Source organism: Chiloscyllium plagiosum, chromosome 38 (genome assembly GCF_004010195.1).
Source record: "Chiloscyllium plagiosum isolate BGI_BamShark_2017 chromosome 38, ASM401019v2, whole genome shotgun sequence".
Lineage (NCBI taxonomy): Eukaryota > Metazoa > Chordata > Chondrichthyes > Orectolobiformes > Hemiscylliidae > Chiloscyllium > Chiloscyllium plagiosum.
The window spans coordinates 8,683,069-8,695,569 of NC_057747.1; the positions used below are offsets into that span (position 1 = coordinate 8,683,069).

The following is a 12,501-nucleotide window of genomic DNA, read 5'->3' on the forward strand; positions in this document are numbered from 1 at the left end:
CATCTCAGTCACCTGCCCTGCCTTATTTTCCAAGAGTAGGTCAAGTTTTGCACCTTCTCTCGTTGGCACATCCACATATTGAATCAGAAAATTGTCTTGTACTCACTTAAGAAATCAAATCCTGTACCTCAGAATCTCTGCCAACAACTTACCCACCACTAACATCAGGCACACCAGTCTATAGTTCCTTGGCTTTTCCTTATCACCTTCCTTAAATAATGTCACTACCAGCCTCCACATTCCTCTGTGCTAAGATACTAAATCATTGCTGACCTGCTTGGATTCTAATCTTCTAAATTCAAGTTCTTCCTTTGTTTTCAGAAACTTGTACCCTACAATGCAGTTGAATTCAGTGTATCAAAGAGCATACTGCTTGAATTTTGGAAGGCAAGCAAACAGTTTAATAAAGTAGTGACTTAAATATAAATGTAGTTTGATAGCTTGTCAATTTAACTGTTTTTCATTGTGCAATATAGATTTTCCAAAAGTAAATTTTCTTCCACTTATATTCTACATTTACCTTACTTTCAAGTGTGTTCTTTGTAATGAGATGTAAATTGAGAATTCTTTCACTTTGTTCTGAATTACAGTATTCTGAAACAACCAAGACTTAAAAATCTATTTTAAGGGGGAGTCCAGAACTAGAGGGCATAGGTTTAGGGTGAGAGGGGAAAGATAGAAAAGAGACCTAAGGGGCAACGTTTTCATGCAGCGGGTGGTACGTGTATGGAATGAGCTGCCAGAGGCATGGCGGAGGCTAGTAGAACTGCAACATTTTAAAAGGCATCTGGATGGATATATGAATAGGAAGAGTTTAGAGGGATATGGGCCGGGTGCTGGCAGGTGGGAGCAGATTGGGTTGGGATATCTGGTCAGCATGGACGAGTTGGACCGAAAGGTCTGGTTCTGTGTTGTGTATCTCTATGATTCTGTCTCAAAATGTAGACAGTCACTTGAAATATTGTTTTGCATGTATTTTAACTAATATGACCACATCTAAAATGGGCTCCTATCTGACTGCTTGTGGTTCTGACCATACACTTGATGCTATTGGGATTAAATATAATGAAAAAATTCATTTTTGAGAAGGGGAAGTAGAGAAAGTCAGATACAAATAAACTTCTCAACTCCATAATGGTTTCCGTTTTCACTTCAATGCAGATAACCTTGTTAATTTAGACGACCTCCTACTACCCTCAACCTGTCACAGATAATAAACTACTGCCTGTATTCACTGCATAAGAACTGCTTGTGAAGAAAATTTAATTCCTTGTTACAAAATCTATACCATTGAGTTAATGGGGAAATCATTTAAATGTTAATATTTCTTCGTCTACTGTGTGACAATGCACACTCATCCTTCTTAATATTTGCACGAGCTGACAGCTGTACATTGAATCACACCTTCAGTCAATGTCTCAGACCTTGCCATATTGATAAGACAGTAGTAAATTACGTGATGCATGTATACGCAGGTGGGAATGAGTTGTCCTGGGAGTCCCAAAATTGACTCTCGATCCCCATGAGGTCTTAATGCCATCAGTTCCAATATGGGCAAAGAAACTTCTTGCTCATTACCATCCACTACCCTCCCTCAGGTAATGAATCATTTCTCCTCCATGTAATACACCCTTTGAAGAAGTGCTAAGGTTGGAGGACTTGGAGTGGGAGGGGCTTCAATATCTATTACCAAGAGTGGCTTGGTTGCAGTACAACTGACTGGAACAAAATCATAAAGATTTAACAAAACAAAGCTGCGTATCCATAAAGTGCTAGAGACCATGCTGAGCCATGAGAGTACAAACTGCATTATATTCTGCTGCAGTTTGTACTCTCATGGCTCAGCATGTTTGTCTACTGTTTCCATCAAATCAAGAATCCAAGCGACATTTGACAGACCTAAAAGGGGCGGCACGGTGGCTCAGTGGTTAGTACTGCTGCCTCACAATACCAGGGTTCCAGGTTCAATTCTAGCCTTGGGTGACTGTGTGGAGATTGCGCGTTCTCCCCGTGTCCGCGTGGGCTTCCTCCGGGTGCTCTGGTTTCCTCCCACAGTCCAAAAATGTGCAGGTCAGGTGAATTGGCCGTGCTAAATTGCCCATAATGTTAACTGCATTAGTCAGAGGGAAATGGTTCTGAGTGGGTTACTCTTTGGAGGGTTGGTGTGGACTTGTTAGGCCGAAGGGCCTGTTTCCACACTGTAGGGAACCTAATCTAATCTAAAAATGAAGTTCTGAACAGGTGAATCCACAATACAGGACCACTTGCATAGCAAACGCATCATGCATTTGGCAGTTAGTTGATCCCATGACTAACTGATCAAATCAAAGCATTTCAGTCCTACTGCATCAATGAGTGTTAGTGCACAATAGGTGAAGGAGGCTTCGTAAATGTATTCATTCTCAATGATGTGGGAGCCAGTATATTAGTTCAAGCTAAGGCTGAAGAGCTAGGAGCAAGTGTAATCAATTCAGTCCCTCAAGCCTGCGCTGCCATTTAATATGATCCTGGCCTAATGTGTCGTGGGGTTGCCAGTTGTATTTTAAAAAAATAATGGGAATACTCTTTTTAATGTGGTTGTTGCCTATAGATATTGATTAGTTGATCTCTATTTCAGCTTAGAGTCATAGAGATGTACAGCACGGAAAGTGACCCTTTGGTCCAATTCGTCCATGCTGACCGGATAACCTAATCAAGTCCAATTTGCTAGCACTTTGCCCAAATCCCTCTCAACTCTTCCTATTCATATCCAGATGCCTTTTAAATGCTGCAATTGTACCAGCTTTCACCACTTCCTCTGGCAGTTTATTCCATACACGCACCACCCTCTGCATAAAAACAGTTGCCCCTTAAGTCCCTTTTATCTCTTTTCTCCTCTCACCCTAAACCTATGCTCACTAGGTTTGGACTCCCCCACTTGAGTATTTACCCTATCCATGCCCCTCATGATTTTATAAACCTGTATAAGGTCATCCCTCAGTCTCCAATGCTCCAGGGAAAATAGCCCCTGTCTATTCAGCCTCTCCCACTGGCTCAAATCGTCCAACCATGGCAACATCTTTTTAAATCTTTTCTGAGCCCTTTCAAGTTTCACAACATCCTTTCGATAGGAAGGAGACTAGAATTGCACACAATATTCCAAAAGTGGTCGAGCCAATGTCCTGTACAGCTGCAGCATGACCTCCCAACACCAAGACTCAATGCACTGACCATTAAAGGTTGTTACAGTAAAATTCATATCATTTAAAGAAAAATTGGACTGTTTAAAACTTTAAGGTGGAGTGAAGAAGGGAACAGAAATACTTGTAAGTAAAAGGAATATTTTAATTAGGTCTTTGCAATGGTATTATCCCTTATCAGCTAGAGAATGTGTTTTCAAAAGACTTTTTGTGACACATGCTCATTGTGTAATATGAGCCATTACCTGTCAATGAACTGCTTTGGAATTCAAAATGTAGTACTACTTCAAAATCCAGAACAGTTATCTGCTGAAACACAGCCACTGTAACTTGTTAGTCTGAAGGAACATCCTTTCTAGTTTATTCAAGGTTTGGGTGAAGATTTGTAGCTCGGGTGCTCGTTGTTGTGGTTCTGTTCGCCGAGCTGGAAATTTTTGTTGCAATCGTTTCGTCCCCTGTCTAGGTGACATCCTCAGTGCTTGGGAGCCTCCTGTGAAGCGCTTCTGTGGTGTTTCCTCCGGCATTTATAGTGGCCTGTCCCTGCCGCTTCCGGTTGTCAGTTTCAGCTGGCCGCTGTAGTGGCCGGTATATTGGGTCCAGGTAGATGTGTTTGTTGATGGAGTTTGTGAATGAGTACCATGCTTCTAGGAATTCCCTGGCTGTTCTTTGTTTGGCTTGCCCTATAATGGTAGTGTTGTCCCAGTCGAATTCATGTTGCTTGTCGTCTGCGTGTGTGGCTACTAAGGATAGCTGCCATGCTTCTAGGGATTCCCTGGCTGTTCTTTGTTTGGCTTGCCCTATAATGGTAGTGTTGTCCCAGTCGAATTCATGTTGCTTGTCGTCTGCGTGTGTGGCTACTAAGGATAGCTGGTCGTGGCGTTTCGTGGCTAGTTGATGTTCATGGATGCGGATCGTTAGCTGTCTTCCTGTTTGTCCTATATAGTGTTTTGTGCAGTCCTCGCATGGGATTTTAGCCACTCACGCAGACGACAAGCAACATGAATTTGACTGGGACAACACTACCATTATAGGGCAAGCCAAACAAAGAACAGCCAGGGAATTCCTAGAAGCATGGCACTCATCCACAAACTCCATCAACAAACACATTGACCTGGACCCAATATACCGGCCACTACAGCGGCCAGCTGAAACTGACAACCGGAAGCGGCAGGGACAGGCCACTACAAATGCCGGAGGAAACACTACAGAAGCGCTTCACAGGAGGCTCCCATGCACTGAGGATGTCACCTAGACAGGGGACGAAACGTTTGCAACAAAAATTTCTAGTTTATTAATTACTGTAAACTTACTGATGCAACTTCAAACTGAAGTCCAAAAAAAGTCAAAAGACTTTGGAAAATGTAGAGTAGATTTCCTTTTTCAGTTGTTCATCTTGGATGCTTTGCTGCACTCAAGATCTGCAAAACTTTCATTAAATGGTGACATCTTTTCCTGCTTTTAACCTAAGCAGCTGATTGGCTGTTCATACTGCTGTTTTTCCCATGTGTACTAAAAACATATATCTATAAGTTGGAGAATTGAAGATTGTCTTCGCACTTGATTACAGTATGTATGAAAGTAGAATTACCATCATTTGTGGCTAGTTCACAAGCTGTATATTAAATGGCTTCAAAAGCAAATGAGATTAGAAAACATTGAATAATGACTAATAAAGGTTTTACAGGATTTATCCCATATGTCGGGATCACCTAACTTAGAACAAGCTTAGCTACTTAAAACTTTTTGTTTGATAGTCGTCTTGCCTCATAAAGACTAGGATAACAATTGTCATATTTGTATGTGTTGATTCATGTAAAGGAAGGTTTTATCTCTAATATGTAAATCCAGCATTTTATTAGTGTTATCGTTGGGCAACAGCCAGTTTACTGCATCAGGTCTGGGGTGGTATGTTCTGCTGTGATCCATTGTCTAATCCCATCTCCTTGTTCCTGACCATCTCCTCTCTTAACTATCTAATTCTGATCTAAAAGAATTAATTCTGCTTTAACTACATTTTCAAGAGGGGTGTGTTGCACCTGAACTGGAGGGGAACCAATACCTTGGCCAGGTTTGCTAGTGCTGCAAAGGGTGGGTGGGGGGTGGTTTAAACTAGATTAGCAGGGGAGTGGGATCCTCAGCAGCAGGGAGGCAAGCGTGAAGTTGGAAGGAGGTACGGTAATCAGAAATAGTAAGTTGAAGAGAGAGATCAGGCTGGAGCATGACATGGAGCGAGGAACGCCTGTTGGATTAAATTGCATCAATTTCAATGCACCAGGGCTGACTGGTAAGGTCGATGAACTCAGGGCATGGATAGGTATGTGGGATTGGGATATTATAGCCATTACTGAAACATGGTTGAGGGAGGGACAGGGCTGGCAGTTAATGTGCCAGGGTGCAGGTGTTATAGGTGGGATAGAGGTGGTGGAAAGAGGAGAGGGGATTTAAGGTGAGTAAGACAACAGTAATCAGATGAAATAACTGAAGCATCATCCAGTGAGGGTGAAGCTAAGAAATAAGAGGATGGTGATATTATTGGGGTTGTGCTGTAGGCCCCCATATAGTCAATGGAATTAGAAGAACAAATTTGCAGGGAGATTGGGGAGACTAATAGGAGCAATAGAGTTGTCATAGTAGGGGATTTTAATTTTCCTACCACATACTGTGAGAGTGCCATAGCATTAAGGGCTTGGATGAGGTCGAACTTGTTAAGTGCATTCAGGAAAATTTTGTCTAGTAGTATATAGAGGCCCCTACTCAGGAAGGGGCAAAACCTAACCTACTCTCGGGAAATAGGGCAGGACAGGTGACTGAGGTGACAGTGAGGGAGCACTTTGGGACCAGTGACCATAGTTCTGTTAACTTTAAAACAGCTGTGGAGAGGGATAAAACTGGTCCACAGATTCATGTTCTAAATTGGGGCAAAGTGAGTTTGGATGGAATTAGACAGGAACTTGCAGGGGTTGATTGGTGTAATTTGTTTGCAGGCAAAGGTACCTCCACCAAGTGAGATAGCTAGAATTCAGGGTCTGTATGTTCCTGTGAGGGTGAAAGGCAAGGTAGGCAGGAATACGGAACCATGGAGGACAAGGTATTGAGGCTTTGACCAGAAAGGAGGAGGGGGTATGGCTCAGGTACAGGCAGCTGGGATCAAGGGAAGCCATAGCAAAGTATATGGGATTGAGGAGTTTACTGAAGAAGGAAATCAGGAAGGCGAAAAGGGGGCATGAGATATCCTTGGTTGAGAAGATTAGGATGAATCCAAAGAGGTCATTTAAGTATCTTAAAGGAAAAAGAATAACTAGAGAGACAATAGGACCCCTCGAGGACCAAAGTGGACATATATATTTGGGCGGTATGGTGGCACAGTGGTTAGCATTGCCAGAGACCTGGGTTCAATTCCCGCCTCGGGCAACTGTCTGTGTGGAGTTTGCACATTCTCCCCGTATCTGCGTGGGTTTCCTCCCACAGTCCAACGACGTGCATGTTAGGTGAATTGGCCATGCTAAATTGCCCATAGTGTGAGGTGAAGGGGTAAATGTCGGGGTCTAGGTGGGTTGCTCTTCGGAGGGTCAGTGTGGACTTGTTGGGCCAAAGGGCCTGTTTCCACACTAAGTAATCTAATCTATATGTAGAACTGCAGGAGACGAGCGAGGTCCTTAATCTTTCTCCATGGTAAACACGGAGGAGAAATACGTGAAGACTTTGGAACTTGGGAAACTAAGTGGTGATATCTTGAGGACAGTCCATATCACAGTAGAGGTGGTGTTGGATGTATTAGAATGTATGAAGGTGGATAAATCTCCTGATCCTGACCAGATATATCCAAGAACACTGCAAAAGGCGAGAGAAGAAATTGCGGGGGCCCTGGCTGATATTTTTTGGCCCAGGTAAGGTCCTGGAAGATTGGAGGGTAACGAGTGCTGTGCCCCTATTCGAGAAAGGCTGCAAAGAAAAGCCTGGGAAACAATAAGCCTAACATCTGTAGTGGGTAAGTTACTTGAGAACATTCTGAAATGAGATATACATGCATTTGGAAAAACAGGGTTTAATTAGGAGTAGTCAACATGGCTTTGTGCATGGAAGATCATGCCTCACAAATTTCTTGGAGTTCTTTGATGAAGTGACCAGGAAGGTTGACGAGGGCAGTGTAGTAGATGTAGCCTGTGTGGATTTCAGAAAGGCCTTCGATAAGGTTCCACATGGTAGGCTGCTCTGGAAGGTTCAGATTGCATGGAATCTAAGGGAAGCTGGCAAATTGGATACACAGCAGGCTTGATGACAGGAAGCAGAGAGTAATACTGGAAAGATGCTTGTCAGAATGTAGGACTGTGACTGAGTGCCTCAGGGGTTGGGGCTGAGCCCGTTATCTGTATCAGTGATTTGGATGAGAAAGTACAAGGCATGATTAGTAACTTTGCTGGTGAAACTAAAATAGGCAGTATCATGGGACAATGAGAAAGGTTATCAGAAATTGCAGCAGGACCTTGATCAGCTGGGGAAGTGGGCTGGGAAATGGCAAATGGAGTTTAATATGGATAAGTGTGAGATGTTGCATTTTGGAAAGTCAAATCAAGGCCGGAGTTTCATTGTGAAGGTGTGTAGTGGAACAGAGGGACCTTGGAATTCAGGGGCACGGTTCTCTGAAAGTGAAGTCACAGCTAGGCAGGGCAGCGAAGAAAGATTTTGGCACACTGGCCTTCAGTCAGGGCATTGAGTATAGAAGTTGGAAAGTTATGTTGCAGTTATACAAGATGTTAGTGACGGCACAGTTGGAGTATTGTGTTCAGTTTTGGTCATCTTGCCATAGGAAGGATGTTATTAAACTGGAAAGAGTGCAGAAGAAATTTACAAGGATGTTGTCTGACTTGATGGTCTGAGTTATTAGGAGAGATTGGGCAAGCTACGACTTTTTTCTTTAGAGTGTAGGACACTAAGACGGAGAGCCTTATAGAGGAGTATAAAATCTTATGAGATATGGATAGGATGTACGCACTCCATCTTTTTTTTTTGCGGAATTGAGGACTAGAGGGCATCAGTTTAAGGTTTGAAGGGAAAGAATAAAAGGGAGCATGAAGGGCAGCTTTTTTACACAGAGGGTGGAATGAGATGCCAGTGGATGTGGTTGAGGTGGGAGCAGTAACAACATTTAAAAGGCATTTGGACAAATATTTGGATAGGAAAGGTCTAGAAGGATATGGGCCAAGTGCAGGCAAATGGAGTTGGCGTGGACGGACATTTTGGTTGGCATGGACCATTTTGGCCAAAGGGCCTGTCTCCATGCTTTAGCACTCTGACTCTATAATTTGACTACCCTCTCCAAAGATTATTTTTCAAACTTGGCATTTTTGGTTTTTTTTTGTGACTTTAAATTTGTACCTTCTCAAGCATCACACCAACCAGTTGAAATAATCTGTTACTCTCAACAATAACAATCCTTAATGTCAAAGCCTTTTGTCAGAGAATTGTGTTTTAACAGTAATGCTGAGAATCCTGACTTTTCAACTATCTAACTTATTTTCACGAACATCACAGTAAGTCTGAATGAGTGCCTGCTCTTCATTTTTAATGTAGATTTTTTAATGACTTAGTTCAATTTGATATCTGAGATCCATAATATAAACTGTGTGTGTATAAATGACATTTGGTCTTCTGGCATACCTCCTGGAGTGACGTTGGCAAAATTTGTTTGATAATCCTACTGTAAAATGCTTGGCATGTTTTACAGCATTAAAGATGCTGCATAAGGGCGAAGAGGGTGTCCAGCTACAGGTAGGTTTAACTAGGGAGGAATGGGGTAAAGAGTAGGAGTCAGGAGGGGAAAGGCTAAAGGGTTCCTTGAGAGGTAGGACATTTCTGCTTCACTCAAGCCTATAAGATACATCTCTGTTCCTTATGGAGCCAATGGTTGCATTCTCCTTTGCATTGGTGAATTTCCCCAGCCCTGGGAAAGATCATAAGACCACTCAGAGTCCGGCTCCAAAATGTGCTGCAGCTGTCTTGTCTGACATGAGAATACCCTGCCTTCCACCCTCCCTGTCCCTGTGTCCCTGTCCCTCTGTCTCTCTACCACCCCTAATCCTTCACATATACACATACTATTCAGGCTATGACTGCAGATTTAGCATCCACAATGGTCATGTATCCTCTTGAGAAGTTCACACAAAAATCTGTTCCCTTTGTTTCCTGATGTGACCAAGGTTAGTAGCTCCTCCAGGTATAATGGTCTTTGCACAGATTCCCCTCTTCACACTGACATTCACATCACCTGTGATACTCGCACCATATGCACTCCTGCCATGAGGGCTCTGTTGACTTTTTATGTTCTCTGTGGTGCTAGTTTTCTTTCACTCAGGTTCCCTGATAAATATTTGTAATCTGATTCTTTTTAGAAATGTTTAATGCTGGAGTTATAATTGAGACTTACATAATACTGAGACTTATTGTGCCAGATCTATTCTTCATCTGTTGCCCAGATTTTGATGCATCAGTTATCAAGATGATTGAAGTAAAAGATATTGTATGATTATTTTAAAAACCATTGGTATTTATTAATTATGTGGCAACTTAGCGTGAGTGTGGTGAAACTTTAAAACTACAGAACACAGATATTGAATTTCATTATTTGTAATGCATTTCTAACTATATTGTTTTTCATTTCTTTAGGTGGATTTGCAATAGTGTTTTTAGTCAAGACTGTCAGTGGTGTAAGATGCGCTCTGAAACGAATGTGTGTAAACAGTGAACATGACCTCCAAGTTTGTAAGCAGGAAATTGCCATTATGGTAAGAAAAGTGGTGGTCACCATAAAACTGGAAAATCTGATTTCTGTTCCAGCATTCCATGCAATTTGCTGTGCAATTTATAGCAGTGTTTCTTTTAAAAAAAAAATTGGAAGTTTCCTTAATTTAACAAAACTGAAATGATTTGGTAGCTGACAGGAACCTGGCTTGATGGATTATGTTTTGATTTGTTTGGTTTTACCAAAGTGGCCTCTTGCTGAAACATAAGCATGCAATGACACAGAATTTGCTTTAACAATAAAACAGATGTTTGTTAACAATGGAAATGTTGATGAAACAGAGAAACAAAACAATCTATTTATAACACATTCAATGATTTTTAAATGCACATTAAAAGTATCGTATTAATGCCAAAACACTTTTTAAAAACTGAAAAGAAACAAAACAGCTTTTGTACAGTATCTGAAATGTACCCCTGGTAAAGAACCTAAAACTCCATTTGTGCAATATTCTCTCAGACATTCCTGTAGCTAACACCCAGTAGGTTTGAGTCACATGTGACTTCAAGTTTTAGATTGGAACTGCAAATAGTTTTTCCTGAAGCTATCACACACCTGAGCTCCAATGTATTCAGGTTTAAGTAATCTTGCCAAGATTTTAATCCAACACTTCCAGTCTGGAACAAACATTAACTCTTCACTCTAAGGTCATGTAGTTCATTGTATACTCTTTCCTTCTCAGGAACATTGGTCTATATACAGCCATCCTGTTCCAAGGACTTCACAGGACTACTCAAAAGGCAAAGTAAAAACTTAAAAACTACAAGTCCTCTGTTTCTCAGCTGAGAGTGTTTTCCTTAACCTTTAAAAAACACATCTTCCAGAAGTCTCCAACAAAACTTGAAGACCCATTATTTACCTTGCAGGATCATAAAGTAGTCTAAAATAAACAGAAGTCATTAGTGGTTCACACAAATTTTAAAGCCAGGCCTCAAAAAATTGTTTTTTAAAATGAATCACCATGGCTACAGAAATACTTAATTATCACATTCAGAGACATATGATTCTATGGGTTACCAACTCAAAATCCAAACTTAGAATATATGATTGTAAAAAATATTGATGTAAATCATGCAGTTAACATCACAGAAACTAATAACTAAGATCTGGAAGCCTTTCTTTTCCTACTGCAAAGAAGATGCTAAATGCACTACCTGCAACCTCTTTATGCTGTAAAGTCTAGACAGAAGTGCACATGAAGTTCTGACACGAATATGGGGCGAGAAGAGAAGAGCAGATCAGAGGACAATACAACATACCAAATACCATGATATAATTTACATGCAAATGAGAGCTGTTTCCTCTGCAGTAAAGTAAACATTTTCCAAACAGCTTTTCTTCTAGACATTGTTCTCCTCTCCTTCTTGACTGTCTGGAAAAAGCAACAAAATAGTTACAGAAACTGAACCATGAGGAAGTAAAGCCAAACACAGAAATAACATCATAATCGAAGTGAAAGCAATTATTTGTAGAGCTAGATTATTTGTAGAAGACAAATTTTTCTTCAATGAAATGCCCACAAATTTAAAGCATTGCTGTTCAAAGATGCCAAAATTTTATCTCTAGGTTCTTCGTGGAACCTCGGCAGAGTTAGGGTCGGAAGCCAGGCAGCAATGCAACTTTCAGTTTTAGTGGAGACTCCCCTTGTCCCACATTTCCTATTAAAATGTTATGCATTTAATATCAATATACAGATTCAAATTAGAGGCAATCCAAATGTTGTCACCTATTGAAATGCAAGAAATAAATTTAGATCAAAGTTGTATCGCAGAGTTCTTTTTATCTATGATTCAATACCATGACCAGTTTGTTCTAATGATTCAGTTAACCCAACTATGAGGCATTATTTCTCAAATGTGTAATTTTCTGTTTTTTCACAACAATTTCATGATGGACATCTTAGACATGTCTGTGTTGGAAGAAGCAAAATTTTAGTCCATTTCTAAACTTTGACTTTCAAAATTTTAATAATATTTGAAAGAAATACATGCAGGAGTACTGCACTGTGAAGTGTTGTACATTAGATGTGATCTTATTTGGCAACTAAATGTTTCGTCCATCACTGAGTTTCTATGTCTGCATCTCACCATTTGGTGACTTATGCTACAGCAATATTGCACCAACTACGCCAATCCTCTTGTCACAATCAGAAAGAAATCTACATCTGAACTCATATGAAAAGTGGATCAGTGGTGCTGGAAGAGCACAGCAATTCAGGCAGCATCCGACGAGCAGCAAAATCCTATCCCTCTACACCTCCATCCGCCATGACCAGGGCCTCCAAGCCCTCCGTTTTTTCCTCTCCAGACGTCCCCAACAGTACCCTTCCACCGACACTCTCATTCGTTTGGCCGAACTGTCCTCACCCTTAACAATTTCTCCTTTGAATCCTCCCACTTCCTCCAGACCAAAGGGGTAGCCATGGGCACACACATGGGCCCCAGCTATGCTTGTCTCTCTGTTGGCTATGTAGAACAGTTGATCTTCCGTAATTACACCGGCACCACTCCCCACCCCTTCCTC

The 12,501-nt window shown here is 41.3% G+C and overlaps 1 protein-coding gene across 3 annotated transcripts in view; it reads left to right on the forward strand.

Moving 5' to 3' along the window:
• Window positions 1-12,501, forward strand: part of LOC122541795 (AP2-associated protein kinase 1-like) — a 53,843-nt gene that overhangs the window by 8,913 nt on the left and 32,429 nt on the right. For all 3 annotated transcript variants that reach the window (XM_043678781.1, XM_043678782.1, XM_043678784.1), the window contains exon 2: window positions 9,843-9,961. In XM_043678781.1, the coding sequence (XP_043534716.1) occupies window positions 9,843-9,961 (119 nt within the window). The remainder of the gene's footprint in view (window positions 1-9,842; window positions 9,962-12,501) is intronic.